This window comes from Macaca nemestrina, chromosome 3 (genome assembly GCF_043159975.1).
Source record: "Macaca nemestrina isolate mMacNem1 chromosome 3, mMacNem.hap1, whole genome shotgun sequence".
Classification (NCBI taxonomy): Eukaryota; Metazoa; Chordata; class Mammalia; order Primates; family Cercopithecidae; genus Macaca; species Macaca nemestrina.
Window position 1 is genome coordinate 156,695,333 of NC_092127.1, and position 18,090 is coordinate 156,713,422.

The 18,090-nt window shown below is 42.6% G+C and overlaps 1 protein-coding gene and 1 pseudogene across 3 annotated transcripts in view; one reads left to right on the plus strand and one right to left on the minus strand.

Annotated features, from left to right (window-relative positions):
• LOC105487719 (NOP2/Sun RNA methyltransferase family member 7) overlaps window positions 1–5,807 on the minus strand; it is a 64,571-nt gene extending 58,764 nt beyond the window's left edge. Inside the window, exons 1-2 of one of the 3 annotated variants that reach the window (XM_071093689.1) lie at window positions 5,459–5,807; window positions 4,751–5,139 (exon numbers count right to left, since the gene is read on the minus strand). In XM_071093689.1, coding sequence (XP_070949790.1) covers window positions 4,751–5,048 — 298 coding nt within the window. In that variant the 5' untranslated portion in view covers window positions 5,049–5,139; window positions 5,459–5,807. The remainder of the gene's footprint in view (window positions 1–4,750; window positions 5,140–5,458) is intronic. The other 2 variants (XM_011751306.3, XM_071093690.1) reach the window with 2 other exon arrangements.
• A 6,803-nt stretch (window positions 5,808–12,610) lies between these two features.
• On the plus strand, window positions 12,611–14,126 carry LOC105487720 (RNA-binding protein PNO1 pseudogene; annotated as a pseudogene).
• Window positions 14,127–18,090: the final 3,964 nt, after the last annotated feature.

Consider the following 18,090-nt stretch of genomic DNA (forward strand, 5'->3'; position numbering starts at 1 on the left):
TCATTTCAAAAAACATTTTACAGAGCCCTTTAAATCTTTAAAAGGTTAATCAGATAAATACACTTCCTGCCTTGAAAGACCTTATATACCATGAAGGACATCAACAAAGGAACAAGCAAAAAAACTGAAAAGCATAAGACACAACCAAAGGAATACAGTTAACGTTTGTATAATTAAGAGATTTTCTGTTATTGTTTTTCTTCTCCTACTTCCTTAAATATTATGGTAATGTGATTTAATTACCTGTTCACAAATTCACAAACAAAAGGGACCATTACTCAAGCTCTCTTTAATTTTCACAATAACCTTTGCAGTTTTACAGCTCCTACAAAATCTTAGGGAAGAAATTCTGAGTTTTCTTATCTGAACCATTATTCCTTGAACTTATACTGCATAAGCCAGATGTAAGTCACATGTGAAAATATCACATGTGAAAGTATTGACAGAACACTGGTAATACAGAAGATAAAAGTGAAATGTATAAAAGCTTCCAATATTTTAAAAGTAAAATAGCAGATGGCCTGTTGCGGTGGCTCACATTTGTAATCCCAGCAATTTGGGAGGACAAGGTGGGCAGATTACCTGAGGTCAGGAGTTCAAGACCAGCCTGGCCAACATGGTGAAACCCCCATTTGCACTAAAAATACAAAAATTAGCTGGGCATGGTGGCAGGCACCTGTAATCCCAGCTACTTGGAAGGCCAAGGCAGGGAATCACTTGAACCCAGAAGGCTGAGGTTGCAGTGAACCGAGATTGTACGATTGACTGCACTCCAGCCTGGGTGACAGAGCAAGACTCTGTCTCAAAAAAAAAAGGAAAATAGCAGGCTCCTAATTATCTTGGAAAAACCACTACATAAAATTCTGATTTTATTCTATTTGCACATTCAAGAATTACTGATAATTTAAAGCAAGACCATTGTATTAGTCCGTTTTTATGCTGCTGATAAAGATATACCCAAGACTGGGGAATTTACAAAAGACAGAGGTTTAATGGACTTACGGTTCCACATGGCTGGGGAGGCCTCACAGTCATGGCAGAAGGTGAAAGGCACATCTCATATGGTGGCAGACAAGGGAAGAGAGCTTGTAGAGGGATACTACCCCTTATAGAACCATCAGATCTCATGACACTTACTCACTATCATGAGAACAGTACAAGAAAGACCTGTCCCCATGATTCAATTACCTCCCACCAGGTCCCTCCCACAATACATGGGAATTTAAGATGAGATTTGGGTGGGGACACAGCCAAAACATATCAACCGTATGATTATAAGAAAAAATATATTTAACAAATAAACAATACCATTTTACCTTATAATTTGAACTTATAAAAATGAACGTTTCAAGAAAAGAAGTTTTGTAAAGGTCTATAACAATTTATTTGAATGGGATTTCTGTGTCATTAAGAAAGATCACAGGCCAGGTGCAGTGGCTCACGCCTGTAATCCCAGCACTTTGGGAGGCCGAGGCGGGCGGATCACGAGATCAGGAGATCGAGACCATCCTGGCTAACCCGGTGAAACCCTGTCTCTACCAAAAACACAAAAAATTAGCCGGGCGTTGTGGCAGGCACCTGTAGTCCCAGCTACTCGGCAGGAGAATGGAGTGAACCCGGGAGGCGGAGGTTGCAGTGAGTTGAGATCGCACCACTGCACTCCAGCCTGGGCAACAGATATAGGGTCTGTCTCAAAAAAAAAACAAAGAAAGAAAGAAAGATCACAGCACTTTGGGAGGCCAAGGCAGGTGGATCACGAGGTCAGGAGTTCAAGACCAGGCTGGCCAAGATGGTGAAGCCCCATCTCTACTAAAAATACAAAAATTAGGCTGGGTGCGATGGCTCACACCTGTAATCCCAGCACTTTGGGAGGCCAAGACAGACTGATCACGAGGTCAGGAGATCGAGACCATCCTGGCTAACGCGGTGAAACCCCGTCTCTACTAAAAATACAAAAATTAGCCAGGCGCGGTGGCAGGCGCCTGTAGTCCCAGTTACACGGGAGGCTGAGGCAGGAGAATGGTGTGAACCCGGGAGGCGGAGCTTGCAGTGAGTGGAGATCGCGGCCACTGCACTCCAGCCTGGGCTACAGACCGAGACTCCACCGCAACAAAAATAAAAAATAAATTTAAAAATTAGCCAAGCGTGGTGGTGGGTGCCACTTGGGAGCTACTTGGGAGACTGGGGCAGAGAAGTGCTTGAACCTGGGTGGTGGAGGTTGCAGTGAGCCTAGATCGTGCCACTGCACTCCAGCCTGGGTGACAGAGTGAGACTCCATCCCAAAAAAAAAAAAAAGAAAGAAAGATAAAACAATCACAATATCTTTCATAAAATAGAAAATAGAATGGAGAGGACGAAAACAATCTATCACACATATCAGTTTAATACAATCATTTAGTTAATGCATTAATTTTATATAGAATTATAATTCAGGCTTTTCTTATTGAGTACTAAAGGTAATACTCAATATTCTATTAGGAGAACAAATTGCCTAGAATTCTAGAATTAACATTAAATGCCAATTAATCAACACAGCTGCCTAGTCTGCATTTCATTGTTGCTAGAAAAAAAGTGTAAAAATGTTCATTTGATTCATTGCATGAAATGCAACACCTTGGTTGGGGAAGAGGGGAAGAAGACGGATGAAACAAAATCTCAAAGATTAAACTGGAGGAGGAAGAATGGTTAAGACAGACTTAAAAGGAAAAGAAAAATTACTGAACAGGAGAAAACAAAGAAACGAAAAATAAAGAGAAATTGTTTCACATCATACAAATTTTTCTCCATGACAAATTGCTGACTTCAGAGTTAAACTACATTATCTCTGCAGACAACCAAAAATATATATTCCTATCTAAATAATCAGTGAGACATTTTAATTCAACTGAGCATTTTTTTTTTTATTTTTAAAAATAGAGATGGGGGCAGGGCACGGTGGCTCACGCCTGTAATCCCAGCACTTTGGGAGGCCCAAGTGGGCGGGTCACGAGGTCAGGAGATGGAGACCATCCCGGCTAACACGGTGAAACCCCGTCTCTACTAAAAGTACAAAAAATTAGCTGGGCATGGTGGCGGGCACCTGTAGTCCCAGCTACTCGGGAGGCTGAGGCAGGAGAATGGCATGAACCCAGGAGGCAGAGCTTGCAGTGAGCCAAGATTGCGCCACTACACTCCAGCCTGGGCGACAAAGCCAGACTCCGTCTCAAAAAAAAAAAAAAAAAAAAGAAATAAAATTAGAGATGGGGGTCTCGCTATGTTGTCCAGGTTTGTCTTGAACTCCTGAACTCCAAGCAATCCTCCCACCTCCGCCTCCCAAAGTACTGGAATTACAAGTGTAAGCCACTGCGTGTGGCTGAACTGAGTAATTAACTGCCTCCTATGAACAAGGATGTACAAGGCTCATTAAGTACTAAGAAAATCATGCAAAAGAGTGTTGCCCTTTTTGAGGTGTCTCTTTAGGAAGGCTTCTGCTCTGCTCATCATTTTGGCCATGCTGCTAATATTCTAAACATATCTGGAACTTCTTTTTGGAACTACATTCAGTCAGTTTACAAACCAACATAAAGTTTTTAGTCACAGCTAGTACTAAAACAAACAACTTCAGGCCTTTTGACTGCTGTCCTCATAGTAACAATATTTGGTCATGTCCTAGTGTCAATTCCACATTTAGACTGATTTTTTTTTTTTTTTTGGACAGGGTCTTGCTCTGTCACCAGGTAGAGTGCAATGACACCATCTTGGCTCACTGCAACCTCTGCCTCCTAGGCTCCAGCGATCCTCCCACCTCAACATCCCAAGTATCTGGGACTACAGACATGAACAAGGATGTACAAGGTTCATTAAGTACTAAGTACGAAGCCACCACACTGGGCTAATTTTTAAATTTTTTATAGAGAGGAGATCTCACTATGTGCCCAGGCTGGTCTTGAACGCCTGAGCTCAATCAATCTTCTCACTTTGGCCTCTAAAAGTGCCGGGATTACAGGCCTGAGCAACCACCCCTGGCCTCAGATTGATAACTAACTATCCTTGAGGGAATCTGTAACACTTGAGTCTCAAACCCTGAAGGCAAATTAGAAAGGGGAGTTCTACTAAAGTTTGGCTCCTCCCATTAAAGCTATTAGCTATGAATGGGATAGTCTTAATTGGGGTTGGTATAATTTTAACATTCATTTTTTAAATTTTGCACCTTTTCTTTTTATTCTGTCTCTGTTCCTCTCCCCATCCTCCTTTACTGGTTTGATATTTGTGAAAGCTCATAAACTAAAATACCAAAAAAGATAAATACAGGGAATGGAAAGAAATACACAGGGAGGCCGGGCGTGGTGGCTCATTGCCTGTAATCCCAGCACTTTGGGAGGCTGAAGCGGGAGGATCCCTTGAGGTTCAGAGTTTGAGACCAGCCCAGACAATAAAGCGAGACCCCCAACTCTACGGAGGAAAACAAAAAAAATACAGGGAGAGGGAAATTATCATTGGAAGAAATTGTTTCCCTGTTCAATTTAATGACCGCGCACTACACCGCTCTAAGGACAAAGCACAGTGCACGGGGAAATCTGCAGTCCTGGGCTGGAAGAACTTGTTTCATTGGAACCCTAATTCCTTGACACTTGCAGTTAACCAAAGAGATGCACATGCCTAAACCAAAACCTGGTGTGAATAAGGGGCAGGGAGGAGGAGGGCTGCATTCCCCAAATTCTCTCGCTATTGTTTTCTTTTAGTGTTGGTCCTCCAGACTGGCACAACTCACATTTCAGGGCACTGAAAGCAAGCTCATAAGACAAACGCTGAAAGGACTGATCCTCAGACTCGGAGAAGGACCGCAGGGGTTCATTCCCATACTTGATTAAGACTTTCTGTGCCGACTTTTCGATTCGAATACCCTGAAAAATGTTCGCTGCCATGACATAAACGGAGTCCGGATAGCCCGTTTTTTCGGGTGCACCAGCTGAGCTTTTCCCATCGGACAGAGCCAGGGAAGTGAGTTGGGAGATGATCTCGGCATCTTCTTCGTTCGAAAACTCCAGTTCGCCCGTGGAGTTCAGCATGTCTGCCCCTCGCCTGTCGTGAGTCCCTCGCCCTGGGGTTAGAATTCCGACGTTCCAGGAAACGGCTTTCCACGCATCTGCAGCATGGCCTCTGTGAAGAGAGAAGGTGATCGCAGTAAATCACTCTGCAGCACCCTTCCGGGGTGGCCCCCTTCGTTGTGGCCTTAAAGACTAAGAGGGGACATTTCCTGGCCCATCTGAGTGTCCCAGACTTCGAGTCGGAGAAGCAGCTCACGAAATTTCCACACGCTCAATTTAAAAAAAAAAAAAAAAAGGCGGCGAGGAGAGGTGCGGCGGCGGCGGCGGCGGCGGCTGCGGGAGAAGCGCCCCGAGGAGACCGGCGGCTTCCTCCAGAGCCCCGTTCGCGTCCCCACAGCCCAGTCACCGGCTCCCGCGACTCCTCCCCTTACCCGAGGGCAGATGGTTCCCGGGGCTTCGGGGACGAAGACGCGGAGGCCAGCGTCGGTCACAGGCCCTCGGGAGCCCCGGGACTGTGGGGCGACGGCTGCTGCCCGCGAAGGCCGTTTGGTTCAAATGCAGCCACTCCCACTGGCCGGATTCGGGGCAGGGGGGTCGCGGCCTCTGACGCCCGGTTCGCTCCGGTGTCGTGAAGTGGTCTCGCCTGGCCTCGCGCGTGAGGCCTTCGCGGACGTGGCGGCGGAGAGGGGTGAGCGCGGGGCCCGGGGTCTGGCGGGCTCAGGCCGAGGAAGGCTCAGCCTCCGGAGTCTCTGGCAGTCGACCTGTCCTGGACCCGGTCTTCATGGCAACTGCGAGCGGAGGTGGGGCAGGGGGCGCGGCGCGCGGGCTGTTCCCGCGGGATTTGGCGGGTGCCGCCTGTCGCCGGGAGAGTAGCTCTTCCCCCTGCGCGCGGGGATACCTGTTTCAGCGCCCCCAGCCAGAGGCCTCTTGCACAGTTCCTGGAGCTCACTGGGCCTGAATGCGTGACCTTGGCTTTGTTTATAAACATTTGGGGGTATTTTTGAGGTAGTCTGACGTAGTACCGTGGTTTTCAACTCACAAGTCCCTGAAGTCCCTGTTAAAAATACACATTCTTTGAAACATTTTTTAATATAGTAATAATTTTTTTTTGAGACATGGTCTCGCTCTGTCGCCCAGGCTGGAGTGCAGTGGCGCAATTTCGGCCCAACTGCAGCCTCCGCCTCCCCGATTCAAGTACTTCTCATGCCTCAGCCTCCCCAAACAGCTGGGATTACAGGTGCCCGCCATGACACCCCGCTAATTTTTGTATTTTTCGTAGAGATGGCGTTTCACCATGTTCGTCAGGTTGCTCTCGAACTCCTGACCTCAAGTGATCCGCCTGCCTCGGCCTCCCAACGTGCTGGGATTACATGCGTGAGCCACCGCGCCCAGTCTGTAATAATTTTTTTAAGTAACAGACGGGGTTCCCATTATGCTGCCCAGGGTGGTCTCGAACTCCTGGGCTCAAGCAGTCCTCCCGCCTTGGCCTCCCAAAGTGCTTGGATTTCAGAAGTGAACCACCGCCTCCAGCTGAAAAAAATCCTTGGAACCCATCCCAGAGATTTGAGTCTGTAAGACCCAGTAATTTGCATTTTCGTCAGGTAACTCTGGCGATTCTAATGCAACAGCCCAAAGACCACAGTCTGAAAAACTCTGGTATAGTTGAAAGACAAGTGGTCCTGATTCCACCTCTGCCTTTCCTCCTTAGATATTTGCCCTTCCCTCCTTAGTCTAAGGCCATGTCCATTTCCAGCCAGTGGTTAGTGGGATAAAGGAGAAAGAGAGGGCAGTCCTTATTTTTCAATGACCTGAAAGGTGCACATATCACTTTGGCTCACATTTTATTGGTCAGAACTCAGTCATATACCCAGCAACCAAGAGGCTGGTAAATATGTCCAGCTAAAAATAAGGGAACTATTACTGTAGAAGGACAGAATGGATAATGGGGAAAAAATTAGCAGTACAGAACTCTAACCCCGACCTCCTCTCTCAGAAATCCACCCACTTTCATTATCACCAGAATACGTTAAACGTTCCATAACATTTTATGTATACATGCATTCATTCATTCGTTTAACAAGTATATATTAAATTCTTGCTGTGTCCCTGGCATTGTGTTCAGCCCTACAAGTAAAAGAATGATGTATAGAAATGATCAGAGACCTAGCCGGGCGTGGTGGCTTACGCCTGTAATGCCAGCACTTTGGGAGGCCGAGGCGGGCGGATCACGAGGTCAGGAGATCAAGACCATCCTGGCTAACATGGTGAAACCCCGTCTCTACTAAAAATACAAAAAATTAGCCGGGCGTTGTGGCGGGCGCCTGTAGTCCCAGCTACTCGGGAGGCTGAGGCCACAGAATGGTGTGAACCCGGGAGGCAGAACTTGCAGTGAGTGGAGATTGCGCCACTGCACTCCAGCCTGGGTGACAGAATAAGACTCCGTCTCAAAAAAAAAAAAAAAAAAAAAAAAAAAAATCAGAGACCTTGGTCTCAAGAAATTAAAGATGGATATACTTGTATTTTGGTACCTTTTCATTTTTATTATAAATATTTGTGTACATACCTGTATTACCCCTCTTCTGCCATATTTCTATCCACACAACACACACACTCTAAAATAGAAACCCCGTCTCTAGCTTTATCTTTTCATTTTTATTATATGTCTTTTTTATTCCCAGATGCTAGCAAAATATCACTCTCTTTCACATACATTCACAGATTACAAATATGGAAGGTGTCTTAGAGGTCATGATATATTTTATCATGCATCACCCAGTACACAGTACACTATGCAGAAAATGTGAGGCAATAGCTAGCTATAAACTTTGAAATATTGTCATTCAAAATATAATTTGAGGAGTTTCTTTTATTTAATAATAGTTTAATGTAAGTAACACTTCACTATATTGAAAACAAGGTTTAACGAGTCTCTATCCCCAAGATAGAGCTTAGGCAAAGAATTGTTGGGTTAGCAAATTCTTGGTTACTATTTACTTTAATCATGTGTATAATTCTGCCTCCTTACTTCTCACTCCTGGTTTATAGCCTCATTGTGGACTTAATGTATTTGAGGGGCGGGTCAGAGGAGAGCATATTAAATTTCAGTGAACACTGTAAAAAAGTAACCATAGAGACAGGCATATGAATTCAACTGTTGCGAAAGCAGGATAGTAAAAAAAAAAAATGTAGTTTTTGTGTAAGTTACACTCTGTAATATGACCAGAGCATTACATCAGAGATGAGGAGAAAATCAAAAGTTACCTGAGGCTTTCTGCCAAAGGAAATTAATGATTTTTCTTTCCCCAGGTGGTAGAGTATTTAAGATATTTGTAAATTAACATTCTTGCATTTGACTCAGAGTACTAGTATGTTAGGCATGTGAATATTCAAAATACATCTGCTCACTTGCATCAATTTGATCTAGACAATATAAAATGATACCCAGTTCCACTGAAGCCTGTTACAGAAATATAAAAAGCATAAGAAACATAAAGAATCTTAACTTGTGTTCTTAAACACCAGGACTCCACTTCCAGTTATTGCTTCTTAGAAACAGTATGGTAAATTTTCTTTGCAACACCTTTTGCAGGTTCCCCTGTCACCTAGGCTGGAGTGCAGTGGTGTGATCATAACGCACTGCAGCCTGGAACTCCTGATGGCTCAAGCAATCCTCCCGCCTCAGCCTCCTGAGTACCTGGGACAACAGGCATGCCATCACACCCAGCTAATTGTTTTGTACTTTTGTAGAGGTGGTGTCTCACCATGTTACCCAGGCTGGTGTCCCCTGAGCTCAAGGAATCCTCCCACCTTGGCCTCCCAAAGTGTTGGGATTATAGGCATGAGTGACCATGTTCAGCCTTTAATTATTTTTGTTTTATAAAGTGTTTTATTGTAGACCTAAGCTATATCCAGTTGAAACTCTGGGGACTAGGACAAGCCATCAGGAGTGCTATTTGAGGATCATTAGGGCCTTGTGGGTTAGGTACATTTGGGGGCTGAATTATTCCATCCCCAGAGGATGAAAGGGAATAGATGCTCAAGAAAGCATCACTTGAGGTAGATGAACTTCGTTCTGTGATACTGGGTGAAAGTTGGTATGGAGGAACACTTTACATATGCTAGAGAGTAGCATTACTCAAGTGTCCTCTTGACACTTAGCCAAAAGATTAGCCAAAGAGTCATAACCACTTGCAGAGGAGGAAAAAAAAAAAAACTCCCTTAATTTGAAGCAGAAGATTCAAAAATGATTCCTGAAGGGTGGGGCAAGTGCAGAAGAATGAAACTCCACATCATAGCAGTTCAGAGGCAGCACCATTAGAAAGAACTCTCTTGAGATTTAGAAGCCAAAAATGACAAGAGCAAATGAGGAGGAGTTTGAGTGACCTAGGATACAAGGGGAAAGAAGATTCAGGGCCAGGTGTGGTGGCTCATGCCTGTAATCCCATCACTTTGGGAGGCCGAGGCGGGCGGATCACCCAAGGTCAGGAGTTTGAGACCATCCTGACCAACATGGAGAAACCCCGTCTCTACTAAAAATACAAAATTAGCCGGGCATGGTGGTGCATGCCTGTAATCCCAGCTACTCAGGAGGCTGAGGCAGGAGAATTGCTTGAACCTGGGAGGTAGGGGTTGCGGTGAGCCAAGATCGCGCCATTGCCCTCCAGCCTGGGCAACAAGAGCGAAACTCCATCTCAAAAAACAAAACAAAACAAAAAGATTCAGAAGAGTTGTCATTCCAGGTCTTAATTACAATAGACAACCATTTGTAACAGATTCCAGCAACACAGTGTTTCCTGGAGTTAGTCACTCAAGCACTGCCTTCATGATTTTTTTTTTTTTTGCCATGTATACATATACAACCATTTATAGTATTTACTCAATATTTTACTCTAAATCAGATTCACTTTCTTACTTAAATTGAAAACTAAAAATGGAAAGTCAGCATTATTTGCCATAAATGAAAGCAACCACCACAAAAGCAGAACAATATTATTAAATGCTAGCTAGAAAAGGTTGTGACAAGTCTCCAGGCTTGAGATTGGTGGTTCTTTATTAAAAAGGGAATGGACAGTGTCCGAGAGGTGTTAAACAGTGGTACAAAAATGAGACTTTGTCCTTGTCAGAAGGGTTGAAAAAGCATTGTATAAAGCAGCTTTCTCACGGTGTGATTAAATGTTATTCAATGCCAAATCTGCATACTACTCAAATCATCTCCCATACTGTCAGTGGTGCTGACCTCACACTTTGGGCCAAACACTGCATTGAGAAACTTGAATTCCACCAGGTGTGGTGGCTCACATCTGTAATCCCAGCACTTTGGGAGGCCGAGGCAGGCAGATCACTTGAGGTCAGGAGTTCAAGACCAGCCTGGCCAACATGGTGAAACACCTGTCTCTACAAAAAATCCAAAAATTAGCTGGGCATGGTGGCATGTGCCTGTAATCCCAGCTACAGGGAGACTGAGGAAGGACAATCACTTGAATCCAAGAGGCAGAGGTTGCAGCGAGCCAAGATTGTGCCACTGTACTCCAGCCTGGGCAACAGAGCAAGACTCTGTCTCAAAAAATAAAAAGAAACTTGAATTAAAGAGAGGAACAGGCTAGGCACAGTGGCTCACTCCTGTGATCCCAGTGCTTTGAAAGGCCAAGTTTAGTGGGTCACTTATGGGCCAGGAGTTCTAGACCAGCCTGGGCAACTTAGCAAGTCTCCATCTCTACAAAAACTAAAGAAATTACCTGGCATGGTGGCACATGCCTGTAGTCCTAGCTCCTTGGAAGGCTGAGGTGGGAGGATGGCTTGAACCCAGGAGTTTGAGGTCACAGTGAGTTAGGATTGTGCCACTGCACTCCAGCCTGGGCAACAGAGGGAGACTATCTCTTAGAAAAAATACATATTTTTTTTAAATATATTTTTAAAGAGAGTTAGAGGAATGGTGCTTCCTCTGCAGCAAAGAGAGGAAATACAAGAAAATCAGAACTGGCAAAAAAAAAAAAAAAATTTGGAAAGTCTCATGTCACATATGAATTCAGCCCATTTATATGACACTGTCATAGTGGGAATTTTGAAACTAGAGAGACTCAGAGGACCTGGTGTCTAGTTTTAATATTATCACCAATTAGTTGTAAACACCAGGCAAGTCTCTTCACTCTTGGTAGCTATTTCCTGATATGTTCAAGTCTATGATTTATTTACTAAGAAAATAGTGGGTGGAGAAGGATTTGAAGAGACTGAGAAGGATTGGCAGTCAACAGGAAAAAGTGATAGGAAGTCAAAAACAAAAATAAATGTTTTAGGTTGCTGAGCAACAATGAGGCCCTAGCTGGCATAGGCACAGTGTCACTAAAACACTCTGGAGGCATACATGGCTTGATGTGGTACAAAAAGATCTGTCCACACTTAGGACTTAATTAAGGAAGCAAGAAAGAATAAAAGTAAGAAATCAGTTTACCAAACATCGTTAAAAGTATGTGAACACATGAATTAATAAACTCATGCTTGATGCCAGGCTTAATACTAGTCTGGCAGAGATGGTGCCAATTAAAATGTTATTGTCGGTTAAAGTATACAAAGTGCTTATTGTATGTCATTGTTCTTGTTTTCTATTTTGATGAGAGTTTCCTGATTTTTACAATGCTATAGAGCAAACAGAACTGTAACTTGTATTTCATAATGTTTGTAGCTGATTTTGTGTACTTCAAGGAGTTTTAAAAAAAAAACTTTTCTCCTGAAATGTTGTGGGGTAGCTTGTGCACCTCGTGCATACTCCTTCCTTATGACTTAACCAGCATGGATTATTATTATATCCTTTTCAGAAAATGGAGATAAACAGGTCGGGCGTGGTAGCTCACTCCTATAATCCCAGCGCTTTGCGGGTGTGGTCACGCACGCCTGTAGTCCCAACTACTCTGGAGGCTGAGGCACGAGAATTGCTTGAACCCAGGAGGCAGAAGTTATCATGAGCCGAGATCACACCACTACACTCCAGCCTGGGCCACAGGGTGAGACCCCACCTCCAAAAAAAAAAAAAAAAGAGGGGAGAAGAAAGTGGCTGGTGAGGATTAAACAGGTTTTTTTTGTTTTGTTTTTTGTTTTTGAGACGGAGTCTCGCTGTGTCGCCCAGGCTGGAGTGCAGTGGCGCAATCTCCGCTCACTGCAAGCTCCGCCTCCTGGGTTCACGCCATTCTCCTGCCTCAGCCTCCCAAATAGCTGGGACTACAGGCGCCCACCACCACGCCCGGCTAGTTTTTTGTATTTTTAGTAGAGACGGGGTTTCACCGTGTTAGCCAGGATGGTCTTGATCTCCTGACCTCGTGATCTCCCCACCTCGCTTCCCAAAGCGCTGGGATTACAGGCGTGAGCCACCGCGCCCGGCCTAAACAGGTATTTTTTAATGGCAGAAGGAATAGCAGAAGGTCAGTGAGATGAAGGTTCCTGAATTATGGTTCCTGGTCTTGGATTTTCATTCAATCTTTTACTCCCTTATTACCATCCTTCACCTTCCGATACCTTACCATTGCTTACGCTGTTCTTCCTTGTGACCAAATCTGAACAAAAAGAGGCTGAAGGTAACTGGTAAAGAAAGAGGACTAGTCCGGGGGATGGAATCCGAAATGGAAGCGCAGAGCGCCGGGGCAGAGGAGGGCTTTACCCAGGTCACCGGTAAGGGTGGCCGGCGGGCGAAGAAACGACAGGCTGAACAGCTGTCCGCAGCGGGAGAGGGCGGGGATGCGGGCCGGATGGACACAGAGGAGGCCAGGCCGGCGAAGAGGCCCGTCTTCCCACCCCTCTGTGGGGACGGGCTCCTGAGTGGAAAAGAAGAAACAAGGAAAATTCCAGTCCCAGCTAACAGATACACACCATTGAAAGAAAACTGGATGAAGATATTTACTCCTATTGTGGAACATTTGGGACTTCAGATACGCTTTAACTTGAAATCAAGGAATGTAGAAATCAGGACTTGTAAAGAAACCAAGGATGTTAGTGCTCTGACAAAAGCAGCTGATTTTGTGAAAGCTTTTATTCTAGGCTTTCAGGTGGAGGATGCACTTGCCCTCATCAGGTTGGATGACCTCTTCCTAGAGTCTTTTGAAATTACAGATGTTAAACCCCTAAAGGGAGACCATCTATCCAGGGCAATAGGAAGAATCGCTGGCAAAGGAGGAAAAACCAAATTCACCATAGAGAATGTGACACGGACGCGGATAGTTTTTGCTGATGTGAAAGTTCACATCCTTGGCTCCTTCCAAAACATCAAGATGGCAAGAACTGCCATTTGCAACCTAATCTTGGGAAATCTTCCTTCCAAGGTTTATGGCAATATTCGAGCTGTGGCTAGCAGATCAGCAGATCGATTCTGATTTCAAGTCAGAGACTTTTTATCTTACCTTTGGACTCTGGAGAAAAATACTTTATGAGGGGTCGGTCACAAAAAACCATCTGAAGAATTTCAGTCATTTGAAGCCTCCGTCCCTTCTTCCATTCTCAGCCAGAAGCATAAACAGAAAAGAAAGATTTAAGAGTATTCACACTCAACAGGTTTTAGAATAATTTAAATATCAAAAATTGATTCTATTATACTTACACTTTAGGTATAATTTATCATTTATCTGAAATTACATGTAGCAGATTACATAGTCTGTAATCCTCAGAGGGAAACTTCTTTAAACAAGAAGTTAAAACAGCTCTATATGAATAAGTTTAAACAGCTCTATATGAATTTATACTTTTATATTTATAAATTTATAACTTCATAAAAATTTATAAACATTTATTCTTTATAATTATAATTTAATAGATTATCTCAGAAAAACCTCTCTGAATGATAACCCTTCCTTACTACTGGGTGATGTGTAAATATTTGTTGGGGGACAGGGTCTCACTTTGTCACCCAGGCTGGAGTGCAGTGGTGTGATCTCAGCTTACTGCAGCCTCTACTTCCTGGGTTCAAGTGATCCTCCTGCCTCAGCCTCCCTAGTAGGTGGGACTACAGGTGTCCACCACCATGCTTGGCTAATATTTTGTATTTTTTGTAGAGATGGGGTTTCACCATGTTGACCAGGCTAGTCTAGAACTCCTGACCTCAAATGATCCATCCACCTCGGCCTCCCAAAGTGCTGGGATTACAGGCATAAGCCACTGTGCCTGGCCTTGATGTGTGAGTATTTGAGAGGTCATAAGCAGTGGTTTTGGCTATACTGTACTACACCATATACATCAGTAAGAGCTCATCTTGGAACCTGTTTTGCAGTTTTAAAAATTAAAGACCTACATCACAGGGTTGATGTGAAGAAAGTTTTATTTTTCAAATGAGTATTTAATGAAAGTATATATAACCAGTGTTGGGTGTACAGATGCTTCTCAACTTACGATGGGTTTATGTCCAGATAAGCCCATTGTGAGTTGAAAATACCAAACGTCGAACATCACAGCTTAGCCTACCTTAAAAGTGCTCCGAACACTACATTAGCCTACACTTGGGCAAAATCGTCTAATACAGAGCCTATTTTATAGTAAAGTATGTTGAATGTCTCACATAATTTTTGAAGATTACATTGAAAGTGACAAACAGAATGGCTGGGTACTTGAACTACAGCTTCTACTGAATGAATAATTCTAAAGTTGAAAAATAGAACCATCATAAGTCTGTTTCCTCTAGTAAAGGTGAGATAAATGTTTTTTCCCACCCAAAAAACTATACTGTATAAATTCAGATTAGCTAGTTTCTGTGTGTTTAAATAGTATGATTATACATTATAAACTGGAAGGAACTTTATTAAACGTGACTTTGATACTTCAAAAAAAAAAAAAGAAAGAAAACTAGTGATGAAATTCAATGGCTTGAAGAGTCAAAGTGTTTTCTGGAAAAGGGGATATTAATGTTGTCGTCAGCTATCTTCCTAAGCCATTCCTGGGGCCATACTAAGCCACTTCTGGGTAGTGATTTTGTAAATATATTACTCAATATAAAAGGTAATTTTTTCCTTTATTTTTTCTAAAACTACCCCTAAAGGCCTTATGACATGTTTGTTCTCTGGACTCAGTGGTCAGGATTGATGAATTTCATTTCTATCAAGGTTAAGGACATTAAAATCCAAGGACAAAAATATTTCTAGTCACTGAAAAACTCCGCAAGATGAATTTTTTTCTCCCTGTTTTATTTCATTCATACCTTTCATTCATTCATTCATACCTTTCATTCATTACATTATAATAAGAGATGACATAAATGAGGCAAGCAGCCTCAAGAAATTAAAATTTGTGAAGTTTTAATACCTATATTGTAAATTTTATACTGAAGCTGTATTTATAAGTTTTTGACAAAGGTCCATATAGTTAAACTTCTTTGGATATCTGTTTAATGTGTTTTCATTCTAATCTTTATTTTCTTCCTTCTGCTTTTCTCTAATTTCATTTGCTCATCTTTTTCTAGGTTCTTAAAGTGAAAAGTTAGGTTATTGATTTGATACCTTCTTTATTAATAGGCATTTACAACTGTAAATTCCTTCTGAGTACTGTTTCTATTGCATCCCATAAGTTTAGTATGTTCTGTTTTCATTTTTATTCATCTCAAAGTATATTCTTGTTTCACTTGTGATTTCTTTTTTGACCCATTGGCTGTTTAGAGGAATATTATCTAATTTCCACATATCTCTTAATTTCTCAAATTTCATTGTATCGTTGATTTCTAACTTCATTCTGTTGTGTGTGAACGGTGAACATACTTTGCATGACTTTCATCCTTTTACATTTACTGAAGTTTGTTTTATGTCCCAGAACATGGTCTATCCTGGAAAACATTCTGTGTATGGAATATGCAACAGAAGTATGCATATTCTGCTGTTGTGGGTGAAGTGTCCTATAGATGTCTGTTGGGTCTAGTTAGTTTATAGTGTTAATCAAGGCTTCTCTTTCCTTTCTGATCTCTGTCAAGTTGTTCTATTTATTATTGAAAGTGAGGCATTGAAATCTCCAACTATTATGTTGAATTATCTATTTCTCTAATTCTGTCAGTCTTTGTTTTATATATTTGGAACTCTTTGGCAGGTGTATTATGTTTATAATTGCTATGTCTTCCTGACAGATCAAACCCTTTTATCATTACCAAAAAAAAAATTTTTTTTTGAGATGGAGTTTCGTTCTCGTTGTCCAGGCTGGAGTGCAATGGCATGGTCTCAGCTCACTGCAACCTCCACTTCCCTGGTTCCAGTGATTCTCCTGCCTCAGCCTCCCAAGTAGCTGGAATTACAGGCGCCCACCACTATGCCCAGTTAATTTTTGTATTTTTAGTAGAGATGGGGTTTTACCATGTTGGTCAGGCTGGTCTCGGACTCCTGACCTCAGGTGACCCACCTGCCTCGGCCTCCCAAAGTGCTGGGATTACAGGCATGAGCCACGGAGCCTGACCAGATATTAATATTAACTAAAAATATTCTAAGACAATAAGGGCATGCAGTTACATCATCATTAGGGCTCTGTTTAAATGATAAGAAAGGGCCGGGCAGCCGGGCGCGATGGTTCACGCCTGTAATCCCAACACTTTGGGAGGCCGAGGCAGGCGTATCACCTGAGGTCAGGAGTTCAAGACCAGCCTGACCAACATGGAGAAACCCTGTCTCTACCAAAAATACAAAATTAGCTGGGTGTGGTGGCACATGCCTGTAATCCCAGCTACTTGGGAGGCTGAGGCAGGAGAATCACTTGAACCCGGGAGGCGGAGGTTGCAGTGAACTAAGATCACGCCATTGCACTCCAGCCTGGGCAACAAGAGCGAAACTCCATCTCAAAAGAAGGGAAGGGAAGGGAAGGGAGAAGGAAAGGGAGAAGGAAAAGGAGAGGGAAAGGAAGGAAGGAAAAGAAGGAAGAGAAGGAAGGAAGGAAAGGAAGGAAGGAAAGAAAGGAAAGAAAAGGCCGGGCTCATGCCTATAATCCCAGCACTTTGGGAAACGGGGCTATACTTTCCTGTTTCATTGCATGTTTCATACCTTTTTTTTTTTCAGTGACATTTTAGATAATATAATGTGGCAACTCTAGAAATCAGATGTTCCCTGCCTGACCAGGTTTTGTTATTGTGCCTCTTGCTTGTAATTGCTGTTGTTGCTGTTATTGTTTAGTGACTTTTGTGAATTAATTCTATAAATTCTGTATTCCTTGGAGTGTGTGGTCATTGACATCTCTTCTCACTTGGCCTAGTAGTCAGCATATGATTGGTTAGAAATTTTCCTATATGCCTAGAATCAATCTATCTAACTATCTATTGATCGATTGATCTATTGATCTGTAGATATATGTGTGTATATATATATCTAAAAATACACATATACACACACAGATAGATGGATAGATATATACGTAGATATGTATGTTAGACATATTTTTAAATAAGTATTAAAATAACTATTTGTATTGTATGTATCAAATTTTCACTAAAGGAAGTCTTAGTTCTACCAGAAATATCTTATTTTCAGGCCAGGCATGTTGGCTCCCACCTGTAATTCCAGCACTTTTGGAGAACTCACGAGTTTGAGACCAACATGGTCAACATGGCAAAAACCCAACTCTGCTAAAAATACCAAAAAAATTAGCCGAGTGTGGTGGTGCGTGCCTGTAGTCCCAGCTACTCAGGAGGCTGAGGTGGGAGGATGGTTGAGCCTAGGAGGTGGAGATTGCAGTGAACAGAGATTGCACCATTGCACCGTAGCCTGGGTAACAGAGCCAGACCCTGTCTCAAAAAAAGAAAAAAAAAAGAAATCTTATTTTCAAAGACTAAGATAAAATTTATTATTAATTACTAACTACATTTCTGTTCATGTGTAAATGAAGAACTATAATGAATGGTTTTGCTTAATCCTCTTTTTTCTACTTTGTTTTGCCAATAATTTTTTCTCAATAAATTTATTAGCCCAACTCATCTTGAAATGAATATTTTCAGAGGAAGAAATTCTAATGTGGTGAAACCCAAATATAAATTGCAATATTTACTTACCAAAAAAGGATAAATATATTTAATTTTCTGAAGTAGGAGAAGAGATTGTTAAAAGGAGTTTTGAAAAAAATTAAGAGTATA